This window comes from Telmatherina bonti, assembly GCF_933228915.1.
Source record: "Telmatherina bonti genome assembly, chromosome: 2".
NCBI lineage: Eukaryota > Metazoa > Chordata > Actinopteri > Atheriniformes > Telmatherinidae > Telmatherina > Telmatherina bonti.
Genome location: NC_136620.1, coordinates 12,448,293 through 12,461,894, shown reverse-complemented (window position 1 = coordinate 12,461,894; position 13,602 = coordinate 12,448,293). Strand labels below are relative to the sequence as shown.

General features: G+C 39.8%; 1 protein-coding gene across 1 annotated transcript in view; it reads left to right on the top strand.

Annotated features, from left to right (window-relative positions):
- tead1a (TEA domain family member 1a) overlaps positions 1-11,374 on the top strand; it is a gene marked incomplete at its 5' end in the record, with an annotated part of 32,758 nt that extends 21,384 nt beyond the window's left edge. The window contains 5 exons of the mRNA XM_079247023.1: positions 1,439-1,566; positions 3,837-4,010; positions 8,662-8,802; positions 9,025-9,177; positions 10,304-11,374. Coding sequence (XP_079103149.1) covers positions 1,439-1,566; positions 3,837-4,010; positions 8,662-8,802; positions 9,025-9,177; positions 10,304-10,417 — 710 coding nt within the window. The 3' untranslated portion in view covers positions 10,418-11,374. The remainder of the gene's footprint in view (positions 1-1,438; positions 1,567-3,836; positions 4,011-8,661; positions 8,803-9,024; positions 9,178-10,303) is intronic.
- Positions 11,375-13,602: the final 2,228 nt, after the last annotated feature.

Genomic DNA, 13,602 nt, shown 5'->3' with positions numbered 1-13,602 from the left:
AACATCACAATGAATGAGAATCAATTGATTGTAAAATCTTACAGCAGGTGTAAAGTGATGTGTTCAGGTGTCATCGTCTACGTCCAAACCAGTCCGAGGACCAGTCTTTTTTGCAGTTTCATTAAAATGATCTATGGATTCATAGCAGTCACATCCAATGCTTCAGGCCACTTTAATGCACAGGCTTTCCTGGGCTGAAGCCCAGGGGCCCACAGAGTATAGGGGTCTAACTCTTTCAGGACAAAATTACCTAAAATGTCCATTTGTTATGTAAGATGTAAGTTTGCCTGTCAATCACTGCCTTATGCAAATTTGAGCCTGCTGATTGGTCCAAATGAACCCGTTGCCACCATGCCATTATTGCTCCTTATGGTCATGTTATTGAGATGTCAATACAACTAGAAAAAGAAAAACTCACTGTAAACCTAGATATTATTTTCTATAATTAGACTGTATATTTGAAGGAGAGGATCTTTGAACCATGATGCCCTCATAGTGGTGTGGATGAGAAAAATATTTGTAGAAAAATCAATGTAAAACTTTAAAACGAAGCCGTAAAATGCTCAAATAAATCTATAAATGAACACAGAGACAGACAAGTACTCCAGCTATATGTTCACACCCTCCTAGGCTCGTATTAGTGGTGCATAATAAATTCATTTACATGGTTTGATTTCAGGGAATGAGGATTATTATGAAATTGACAGCAGCCACAAGAGCTTTTACAATCAATAAGGGCCTTCAGACTGTAAATCCACTGGAAATAATCAGCATTTTCAACAAACTGCTCTTTATTCATCATGAAAATTGGTTTTCTTCTTCCTTGTAAACCAGACCTTTAGACTGTTTTGTAACCTGTAGCAGCTGATTTGGCTGCAGCATCATATGATGCTCATCACAGAGTGGGTTTAGTGTTAACCCACACAGCGTTGGCTGAGTCAGGAGTGGGGCAGAGTTCTACAAAACTTCATGAAATCAACCATGCGGTTTGTTGGACATATATCGTCTGAAGCCTGGAAAGGTTTCTGTGAAGTTTTAACATTTTTCTGGTGGATTATGGTTGTCGTTGGTTACAACAATGTAACACTAAAAGTATTTTCTTTCAATAAAACCTAAGTTTTTCAGTGCTGCAGCCTCATATCAGCAGGGCTTTTTCTGCGTGTGATGGTATAAATCTGTGTTTCCCCATCCTGTACCACCACCCTGCATGTTAAATGCGATCCGACAGCAACACACCTGACTCAGATTGATGAACTTCCTCATCAAGATCTTTGCAAGCCTGTTAAAGAGCCATTGATTCAATTAGGTAGTAGGGTCGCCTCTAAAACCTGGTATAAATTATACACATGACACTAACTGTGCTAACTGAACATGATGTCAGTGGTGAATTAAGCTTAAAAACCGTGTGTGTGTGTGTGTGTGTGTGTGTGTTGAGCAGCCTATGAGCCTCCTGCTGCAGCCCAAACACACAGAGAGCCGGCGTGGCAAGGCCGCTCCATCGGCACCACCAAACTACGACTGGTGGAGTTTTCATCCTTCCTGGAGACACAGAGGGACCAGGAAGCAGTGAGTACACACACACACACACATTTTATATAGATAGATAGATAAGATATAGATACATAGATATATGTACAGACACACACACACACACAGCAGTCTACAATAAGCACTCCCTATTGTCCCATAAACAGAGATGACAGATAACCCTACAGCCGAGAGCAGCATTAAAGGCCTTTGTGTGTCTGCTAGTATGAATAACCTTTGTAAAGCTCTATCTCTCCGTCAGCTCAGTCTATCTGTCATCCTGCCACTCGCCAGACTCATTGTCATTTTTCTACCTTGGGCTTACAGACAGCTGGCATTCATCTTGCTGCTCTCTGAATGGGCAGGACGTGAAAATGTGTAACAATGACTTTCAAATAGATCCTCTCGTGGAACAACATCGTGTTTCCTGCATTATTTACACTACTGTAAATAAAACGAGTCGGAAGAGGCCCTAAAGGTTCACTGGACTGATCATTGGCAATTCAACTTAAAGGATTTGTATAAAAATAATAGTTTGAAGTGGAAAAACAGCTGCCACCAAAGTCATAGTTGGTCATTCTTTTAAATCTGATTGGTTGTTATTTAATATTATTTAAAATCTTTTCCCCTGTTGTCATCATAGATGATGACTTTTTTTTAAGTTAATACTGAACATAACATTTTAGATGTGACACAAGGCGGTCGGCTGAAGATGGATTTCCTGTCCCTCATCTTTCTGGGTCACAGGATCAGGGTTTCACTTTTACTTCTGGGAATCAAGAAGTGTAATTATTCAATTCAATTCAACTTTATTTGTATAGCGCCACTTCACAACAATGTTGTCACAGGGCACTTCACATACACATCATTTTGAGCCAATCCATACATATCCTATAATAGAAACCAACTGATTGCATCGAGTCATGACTTTGAACCAATCCCCCATCCTGAGCTGCACGAGGCGACAGTGGGAAGGAAAAAACTCCCCTTTAACAGGAAGAAAACCTCCGGCAGAACCCGGCTCAGGGAGGGCAGCCATCTGCCTCGACTGGTTGGGGTGGAGACGACAGGAAAGACAGATCAACATGTACAATTGCACTTAATAAGGAAGACCTGCAGAAAAAAGGAGAAATAAGTTAGAGACGGCAATATTGGCATATATTTATATATTAATATATAATAGAAATAGAGCGAGGTACTTCTCAGTGCATCAGGTGACATCCCCATTGTTACATAAGTAATGGATGGCTAGACTACCCATCCATTATCAAACCTTTAAACCAGCATGGTCAGTAGGATCAGTAGCCTGATGTTTACAGAGTTGGGCATGCAGATGTTGAAGTCCCAGGGTTGATATCAGAGGTGAACCACTGTGGGGCCCTCAGCAAGGCCCCAAACCCCCCAAAAGCTCTCAGGATGCTGGAATATGGCAGCCGAGTGCTCTCTAGTAAATCTACTACAGATGTGTAAAATGCTTATGTCCCGATCAGGATTAATAAAGTGGTGAGTTATAATCTTTATTACTAATACCAAAGCAAAGAGGAGGTAAAATTGGGTGCAAACTAAACTAAAATGATGCTTTAAACTTCACTTAGTTCAGTCTTCATCAACAACTTGTTTCACATATTGCCATAAATTTATAAACCAGTCTAATATATATAGATATTTTTTTTTAAATTATCAGTAAAGACTGTTTAATCTGCAAGCTGACAAAAGTTATTCAGTGTTAAAGTACATGAAACACTAAATATGCACATACAGACTGTAGATAAGGGGCTGTAACCATGGTAATGTCCCAGAGTCTCTGATCTGCTGTTTTAAAGCTTTGAGTTCTGCCTTCAGCTGTCATCATCTTCTTGTTTCTTCATGTTGAGTCGGAGACTTGATACTCACAATCTGATTGGATAAAAATAAACCAGACCACAATCACAATGATGAGATTGCACTGGTTGATGGGAACGCTGTGGGGAAACAGCACCTAGTGGCCATCATTGGTATTGCAGCTCGGCTTTACTTCTAACAGCAGTCATGTTAATCTTTTACACAGTTTCTCTTTTTCTGAATATGTACATCTATGAACAATAACAATGTGTATATCTATTTCTTACATAAATGTATTTAATATAAATGCATTTTTTGGCAAATATTATAAAACAGTACATTACAAAGTGCATTGTCATTGACGTGTTTTCTGTCTTGTAGCTAAAGAACAGAGCATGCTCCAGTTCCACTCTGTGAAATCAGCGGTTTTTCTTCTGTCTATCAGTTTTTTCCGCCTCCGTCTGACGCGATCTTTTCTCTCCTTTCAGTACAACAAGCACCTGTTCGTGCACATCAGCCAGAGCAGCCCGAGCTACAGCGACCCGCTGCTGGAGTGTGTGGACATCAGGCAAATCTATGACAAGTTCCCGGAGAAGAAGGGGGGCCTCAAGGAGCTGTTCAGCAAGGGCCCACAAAACGCTTTCTACCTGATCAAGTTTTGGGTGAGTTAAAAACATTCATCCTGCTTTACTCGTCTGAACTAAAGGGAAAAAAAAACCTCCAAGAATCTTGAAAATGAAAGATGAGCTTCGTTTTTCATTAATACATTTTGCTGACATATTTTCATGTGACGAGTAAGCACGCACCCCCCCCACCCCCACCCCCTGTATTTTTCCACACTGTGCCACGTCTTTGTCTGCACTTCCAGGTGTGTGTGTGTGTGTGTTCTGTCTTTCCACCTGGGATATGGAGGTGGTGGGTTGATGAAAGCTCAGTCGCTTTGTTTGAACACCTGCTCTCCTGCTGACTCACAGGTTTACACCTTTGTGTGTTTGTGTGTGTAAAAACCACTTTACTGTTCCTTCTCAGATCTGCTTTATAGACTCCACCATAAAACTTTAAAGAATTTGTGACAACAAATAACTTATTTATGTAATATTATGACGGATAAATACATACAGATTCATCTGCACGTGGACAGTTCCTAAAACATCTCGTGGAACCATCCTGTCGCAGCTGTCGCATGCTGGTGTGAACAGTTAGAGGTTACAAGGTTGATGATCTTGTATCCTTTTAGATGCTCAAATTTTAAAATGCATTTATTATTTGTTAACATTAAAAACCTGAGCTGTCTGTCTTACCTGGACTCAGCTGCATCAGACCGCTCTGTTTTCAGAACCAGCTGTGCTAACAGGAAAGCTAACCTAGCATTTACTCACAGCCAGAGACGTTCTGTTCGCTCGGGCCAGTCCTGCTTGCATCAGACCGGAGTGATTGTTTTCATGGCGTAAAACAACTTAAATCTGAGTCATTTGAAATTAATCTGAGCGAGTTGATGTTTGATGTTTGTGTTGCAGCGCACGTGTGTGTGCTCGTAATGCAATGTGAAAACAGTCATTTTACACTTTCTAGAGTTGCTCCCTAATCCAAATTTCCCTCCCAAGTTGATAAACATGTCTACTGCAGCTCAGTGTCATTTGATCAGGTAGTTACGACGCTCCTTGAACCCGCTGACGTGGAGTCACACGGTTCACGCAGCCCTCAAAAGCTGCTAACCGCTCAGCGCTGTCAGGCGATCTGTATGGGTTCTCGCAGAAAGCAGCACAAATACATAACTTTTCCTCACAATTTTCCCTTAATATTGCCCAATAATGTGCACTGATGACTGTACTTTCTCTGTAATGTATCAAAACTTTATTTTTGGAAGCAGCAGAGAGACGACATTTATCACAGTTTTACACTTTTGACAGAAACAGCAAACAAACTTTGGTCTGTAAACATAGCAGTAAATACATTTACAGATTATATTTAGTGATCAAAAATAACTATTTTAGTTAATGTGATGTTTATAATGTGTGTCTTTAATATGACAAGGGAAAATATGGAGGTATAACCCCCATTTTAAAGTTGCTTTTCTCTGCATGCTAGCATGTGAATGCTACACCTCGTCCTGCTACAGTGTGAAGTAGGTCAGTAAAGTTAGCACACATTGAGCTTAACTTCATCTACATTCTGCAAAGCCTGTAATATCACTGTCTGTCCCAGGATTTACTGTCTCCAAACCCTCCAGCTGAGGAAGACGTCATGCAGTTTGTCTGGTGTCACATGTAGAATAAGCTGATCTCAATAAAACATTTTAAAGAAGTTTTAAATGACTTGAAGGACAAGAGGCTGCAGATTCTCTGAGCGATGACTTGAGAGTAAAACACTCATTTTCATAACTTTACCTACTATATATCTCTCTTTTGCTTTGTGAACTGAATAAATACATCTAATTGTTGTTTTAGCCATAAAATTATTGTAAATTATGAATAAAAAAAATCTTATATTAATTGTCGGTATTTTCAGGTCTGAACACACAACTTTCAACCAAACAGACAATAAAAACATTTTATTTACGATGTAGTTTTATTCTGCAATCTCACAGAGGTGGAGGGATGTGTGCAAACTGGGTGAGGAGGCAATCACAGCAACATGGAGCTGCAGCAGAGACAGGGAAGCTTTCTGAGGATGTGACTGGGCATACTGGGGCAGCAACACATCCATGTGTCTCATGCTGGCAGGAAGCACAAGATGGAAAAGACTGTCTAGAAAACAGCAGCAGCTTTTGCTCCTGGTGTGTGTAACTGGTGCTGCACTTGAAGGCACTTCTCTTAAAAATCATCTTCAAGTCAACTCCTTGTGCCCTAATCCATCAGAGCAGTCAGTCATTTTCTTAGTCCTATTAACCCTTTCATGCATAGTGGCCCCACAGTGGACACCTATTTACAAGCTTTTTTCTTGCGTATTCATGAATGAGGATGGTATTTTTGTACATAAATCACTACAGTGGATGTTAGTGAGTCATTGAATACGTTTCCACTCACTGGAGAATAAATAAATATATGATATAATTAAACGTAATGTAATTACACAAGTTTGCCTTTGCAACAAATAGGAAAAGAAAATAATTCAGCTATATTTTGTGTGTATATATATATATATATATATATATATATATATATATATATATATATATATATATATATATATATATATATTATATTATATTATATTTAAAATATTTTATAGAATACATTAAAATAAATAAAAAAAAAATCATGATAAATTCTAAATATCACAAATAAATAGTGCTGTGACTATATGCTTTTGTCCCGATTCCTCTGCCATAATGCCCAAGAAGACAAGGAAAATACATCAATAAAAATGACAACATTTTTATAATGGATTATTTGCATTTATTTGAGAAAAAAAAATTGTAACAAAAAAATTTATTTAAAAACAGTTTTTTCTATTCGATTTCCCACCCCTACTAATAGACAAAAAAAGTATCATTGCATATGTCTGTAGAGGTAAAATAGGTATTTTAAAAAGTGTCGCATTGTTTTATTTTAATTAATGCATGAAAGGTTAAAGGCTGCGGGGAGCCTATCCCAGTAACCACTGGGGTACACCCTGGACAGGTCGCCAGTCCATCACAGAGCAGTCGATGATAAAAACATCACCAGCATTTTAAGGACGTCATCTGTATAATCAGTGGCGGATTTAAGAGATTCGGGGCCCCAGGCAAAGGTAGACATGGGGCCCTATGGTAAATAATGCACTTTCTACCCCACTACTGTATATTATTTGCGTTGCTAACAAACAGCCAGTGTAAAAGTCTCTTTGCTGACGGAGAGATCACATCAGGTATTAGTGCGCAGCCCTGAATACCAGAAGGGGGGGGGGCGAGACACATTATATAATAATTATTCTGCTGACAGTTTATTGAATGCATTTTGATCAAAAACATATTTTTGTTAGGCAAGGCTAGGCAACCACCTAGTTTTGCCTATTGGTAAGTCCGCCCCTGTATATAATGATGTGAAAAATGCACAATCTGCTTATTAGCTGTAGTTTTTAATGTATATACTTATGTTTTTAGTTTTTAGTTTACAATGTGGGATTTATTTGTCACATTCTCTTTGATTTGTAGGAAATAGAATAGATGTTGTGGATGCTGACAACACTTTTGGAAAGAACACACTGGTGTGTCCTTGGTCGTGTTTCCTCCCCTCCATGAAAAAGATTGGTCTGAAATCCGGATTTTATCGCCTACTTGCTGTAACAACGCTGACCAGCACCATGAGCTGAGCTGCGATTGGAGCGTTCCCATTCTGGGGAGGGGTTTATGAAGACGAATGTGAGGCGTTCAGGCTTCAGAAGGAGATTCAGTGTTTCTTAAAATGCAGAAACGAGGTGGTGTGTTCACAGCGCAGACAGTGTGTGTGTGCGTCATGTAAAGCACCTCCCTTCTGAATTTGATGAAAAAGCTCTCAGATCTACCACAACGGAGCATGTTTCTGATAATCTGCTGCTTTAATATAGTCCAGTTTGATGGCTGTGTGTGTGTGTTTTAATGTGCTGTACATGTGGGTGGCTTAGCATATGGTGTTTGTGTGTAAATGTGTGTGTTCTCAGTCCTTAGAGACACTGTGCTCCTTGGAGAACTCATTACAAACGGTACAAACCCTTCTTCAGGTCTCCTGGCCTGTAATCCAGGCACAGCATGTCCCGCCGGCTTTGATCAAACATCTCCTGCTTCTTCAAACCAAATACTGTTTAGATTTTTTTTTTTTTATATAGCTGCTTATGCTTTAATAGAGATCATTTGTGGGTAAGATTTATTTGTGGAAACAGAAATGATCTGCACCTCAAACACAACTTTGTTTTGATGCAGTAGGGCAGCGAGAAAAACATTGTTTTTTTTTTTATAGTAAGTCAAAGTTAATTCCAGTTGAAGTTAGCTTAGACTCTAAAGAAGACAGGGAAAGTTAATGTGATGGGGTTTTTTTTTTTTATAAACAGAGTTTGTTTGTTTGATAAATTCACTTTATTTGGGCTTGATTATAGATAAAAATGATCAGAAATCATCTGAAATATAAAATAAAATCTTAAAAGTAGCATAGAAACAATTTAATATTAGTTTACTTATGTATTTAAATAAAATTAAGCTTTTAGTTGATACTTAAATAACCCCATTAGAGGATCAATGTAACTTTAGATATATGTAGTGCCTTTGGTGACCAGCAGAGGGCGATGCTGCGTTGAGATGCAGAACCATGTTCCAGGTTCTGCTGATGGATTCTGACATTATCGCTCTGTGATTTCCAGGCGGACCTGAACTATAACGTGCAGGACGACCCTGCGGCCTTCTACGGTGTGACCAGCCAGTACGAGAGCTCAGAGAACATGACCATCACGTGCTCCACCAAGGTGTGCTCCTTCGGGAAGCAGGTGGTCGAGAAGGTGGAGGTGAGGACGGATGCAAAGCTTCTTGGTGTTTTCGGGAATGATTTATAAATTAAGACAGGGGTTTGCAAAACATTTTCCCAGAGAGATGAATTTGTTTTTCAGATCATCCCAGACACGGAAACAGTGAGGGTTCATGTCTACCAGTCAGGAAGAAAGTTACAAACAGCTGCGAGCTGCTCCACTCTGTTAACATAACTCCTTGTTCTGGACGCTCTCTTGCAGACGGAGTATGCCAGGTTTGAAAACGGACGTTTTGTCTACAGAATCAGCCGTTCTCCGATGTGTGAATACATGATCAACTTCATCCACAAGCTCAAACACTTGCCTGAGAAATACATGATGAACAGCGTGCTGGAGAACTTCACGATTCTGCTGGTGAGTTCATCAGCGTGTCCGAGTGCAAAGTCAAATGCTTCCTCCTGCAGCTCTTTAACTCCAACCTTGAAGATGCATCACTGGAGCTGAGTGATTGTCAGGAAACTCATTCATTCATTCATTTTCCTAACCCAATAGTCCACTGAAGGGTCATGCAGAAGCTGGAGCCTATCCCAGCAGCCTTTGGAAAATGACTTATTAAAAAGTTATACCTGCAGGAGGATGTATAGTTTGTCCATTGTTGGGGTTTCTTATCTGATAGAGCAGGAATAGCATCTGCAGGTGGAGCAAAAGAGGACTTTTCTGAAGAGTGTAGAAAAGCAACTTTCACCAGTTTCCATCCCCAGTTCCGAGCTCGACAACCACTGCCATTAGCAGGCTGAAATGAACAGTTACGCTTCTCTGTTGAAGCACATCTTAGCAAACAATCTGATCTTTATTTTCTTTAACTTTAACCGACTTTTTAACATTCATTCATTTTCTAAACCCCTTAATCCAATTCAGGGTCGCGGGGAAGCTGGAGCCTATCCCAGCTGGCTTTTTTGGGCCAAGACAGGGTACACCCTGGACCGCTCGCCAGTCCATCGCAGGGCCGACTTTTTTTCTTACCCAAAAACACACAAACCTAATAAACCTGAACTGGAATAACATTTATAATGTAGCATCAGAGGATTTAACCACTTTATTCTGTGACTAAAAAAAGACCCTGTGTAGCTAAAAGAAATGCAGCTGGTGACATCCTGTTTCACTTTAATGCTCCTACAGTAAATACTTTTGTTCTTTCATGGAAAGTTTTTGAAGACCGAGGTCCGCCTTTACCCATCGAAGACGGCTGCTCATTCCCAGATCCGACTTTCTAGTCAATAAATCGCACCGTTATGCGTGTAGATGGCGGACAAGATCCTCCGTGTCCCCGTTTGGCATAGAATATAAACAGATCTTTAAGAAAATCTCATGAATGAAGCGACATGTTCATGAACGATGACCTTCCACAGAGAACGTTGGATCTAGTTAAAAGCCTCAAACTTTCATTTACGACCCCCTACTTACCTCCGCTCTGTGTGCACGTGTCCATGTATTTAAGTGCGTACTGTATTTTTGTGCTTCCGTGTGTGTGTGTGTCCAGGTGGTGAGCAACAGAGACACTCAGGAGACCTTGCTGTGTATGGCGTGTGTGTTCGAGGTGTCCAACAACGAGCACGGCGCACAGCACCACATCTATCGACTCATCAAGGAATAGCGCACACCCACACAAACAAACACACGCATATGGCCTTTGCTTGGTGATTAACGGTGACGTTCGAGGAAAAATGTCTTAAAAAAAAAAACAAAAGCAGAATTTTACAAAACTCTGTCAGCCAAATGAGTTTGTGAAGAAAGGAAGTGGCTGCATTTTCACTGCTCCGCATGGCCAGAAAGGATCAGACACATTAGAGAAATGGGGGGTAAATGTTAATTAACACCAGATATGGCACTGTATCCTGCAGGATCCTCCCCTGCAGGAGCGTTTCAACAGAAAATATTAACGACAAGCTGATCGGTAGCTTATTAGCTGTAAGGAAAGAAAAAAAAAAAAGAAAGAAAAGTTTTTAACAAAAAGAAGCACAGTGGCAGTGCAGCCATGGAAACCCATCAGAATCGACCTGGGTGGTTTTCCCAAGAACATCCTGACTCTGGTATCACCGGGAGATGCTGTGTCTCCCGCTAATTGGTTTCCCCCCTTCCATCTCTCCCTCTCTCTCCCTCTCTCAGTACATTTGAATTCTCGCAGCTGTGATGATGGAAATTTCTGTGATATGCTTTTGGGAAAATCAACCCATGGAGAAGAAAAGAAATCTCAATTTTTTTTCCTCCTCCTTGTGACAAAAAAAAAGCGCCTTATCTGTCGCGATAATGGCGCTCGCTTAAGGTCAGACCCTGTGTACCATCAATAACCAGAGAAGGTGGCTGTTGGAGGGAATAACACTTCTGCATTATCGTATAATAGACTTTCGAGGTGGATTTGTACAGGTAGACACTGCGAACTGTGTGAGGTGACTTCTTGCACAAAAGAAAGACGTTTGTCCCAAAGAAAATAATCCAATTTTTACCTTTTTGTATCTTTTCTTTAAAAAAAAAAAAAAAAAAAAAAAAAGGAAAAAAAATCTAAACTTTGGGAAATTGTTTATTGATAGTAGCATATAGACTATATTTTAATTCCACGATCACTATCTAAAATTTATGTTAATTAAAAAAAAAAAAAAAAGTATAATTGAAAAATTCAGGTACCTTTTTGTGCAACAGGTGATTCTTGGATTCAGATTAAATTAAAATCCTTTAGATTTTCCTGCTCAGCTGAACGGGAATGAAGGCGTCCCGAAAAATCTAATCAAAGATGGTCGTCTTGGAGATCTGAGGATTCTAGTTTTACACAAGCTGTTGTGTGTCCTTTAAAAAGCACTGTGAATTTTAAAAACTACACGTCATTCATGGTGTCTGATGTCGGAAAAAACTTTCCGCGCCTAAAGTATAATCCTCCCTTTACGATCTGGTTTCATATCAGACGTCCCACTCGGCTCATTTCAGGATTTGTACCAGCAAAGAGGAGCCTTAACGTGTCCGTGTGGATAAAAGTGTGCAAATCTTACCTTTTTTTTTTTTTTTTTTTTTTTTTTTTTAATATATATATATTGCGACCATGTTTTGATGGAGTGTCCTGACAAGACGCTGAAGCGCCTCAGCGCCAGGCTGGCACGCTTTGCTTCCTCCTGTAACGTCACATCGTGTCCGAGTGAAAGTCGTTCGTGGATAAGAAACCAAAAACTGTGGATGGAGTGTTGTGTAGCAGGTGTCGTCTGGTGGCTCTGTGTCTGTGTCATGCTCAGCAGCATGAAGTGCCTTTTGGCTGGAAACAGCTGTGGACATTTCTCTTCTGTTTTGCTCGAGTCCTGCTAAATCGGTGTTGTAGATGTGTGTAGAAATAAAAGATTGTAGTGTGCATCAATAACACTTAGTTTGGTCTGAGTTTTCAGTGTCCTTCAGCCATATTCAACAGGTTTTCTTGTGATTTGCTCAAAGTCGGCACCAGATTGTCTTCAAAAGCTGTTTCATCCCCCCTGCAAAATATCATTTCACTTGCTGTTCAATGGCAGTATTCAGGTGTGTTTGAGTTTTTCATGTTGGCAGAGCGTAAAAACGTCATTCTTTCTGGTGCCTCATTCATAAAAAAATTCAAGATTTGGACTTTTTAAATCACGTATTAACCAACCTGTCTGCAAGTCTGTCCACATGGTCCTCATTCTGGTCGAGCTAAAACGAATACTGCTTTCATTTTTTCATATAAACCTTCAGGTGTTGGTCTGTTAGCTTGAATATTTTCAACCAGAAACAACAGCATGTTTTTTCCTCTAAACATTCCTCTAAAGCAAACCAAGACTTTAGATTTTATTAGATTCAGATTGCACTGAATCATCTCAGGACATTTTACGGTACACCGTACAAACGTCTCCAGTGGGAAGGAGAAACTCAACATTACCGGAGTTTGTTTCCATTTACAGGAGAAATAACCTGTTGATTTTACATTTCACCAAGTGTAGAAATATTTATTAAGTGAAGTGTACATGTAGATCACAGATGTGTAGAGACGTTTTATCCTGCAGAATAATGTGAAATTATTGTCAAACAACAACATAAAGACTTAAACTGTACATGGACAGCAGCGTTTGCTACAACTTCAGCTACACACACACACACACACACACAGAGCGTTTATCTGGTTATTCCCGTGTTGATGCAAAAATACCAAATGTAATCACTGTGTGTCGCTGTAAGCCTTATTTAGTTCTAAATGCTACTATTTAACATGTATTAATACAGGAGTAGTGGCTCTCAGGCCCTTCACCCAGGGTTTTATGGGATATTTGTGTGGCTACATAAACAGAACTACTTGATTAACACATGAAATATGGAGCCTACTTTACCTGCAGGACATGTCGAAAAGGAAGGAAATTAATCTATAAACACACACGGCTGTTAATGAAACTTAACCTAAAGAAATTATCAGCCAGTGTTTTAAGTTAGGTTTTGTTCTGAAGACAAAGCAGCCGAATGGGTCGTATTTAAATCTGAAAACCTCATCAGATTGTTGGGCTGCGAGTGAAAAGATGTTGGTTCTTGCAGAGATCTGTCACATGGACGCTCTGCAGGACGATTTCAGCTGAATGTTATGAAAAGGGAAATATTGAAGACAGCTGAATGCAGAAGGTAGAAAGCGCTCATCTCATGGCATCATTTTAGTTTTCACAGCTCAGATTGAATCAAAGTGTTGCTTGAAATGTGGTCAGTGGGAAAAAATCAGGGTTAAATGTAAACGTACATTTTTATGGGATTAAAACTCGAAATGTTGAAGCCATTTTAGCTCCAAGTCTGTTTTCCTGTCTTCTAATG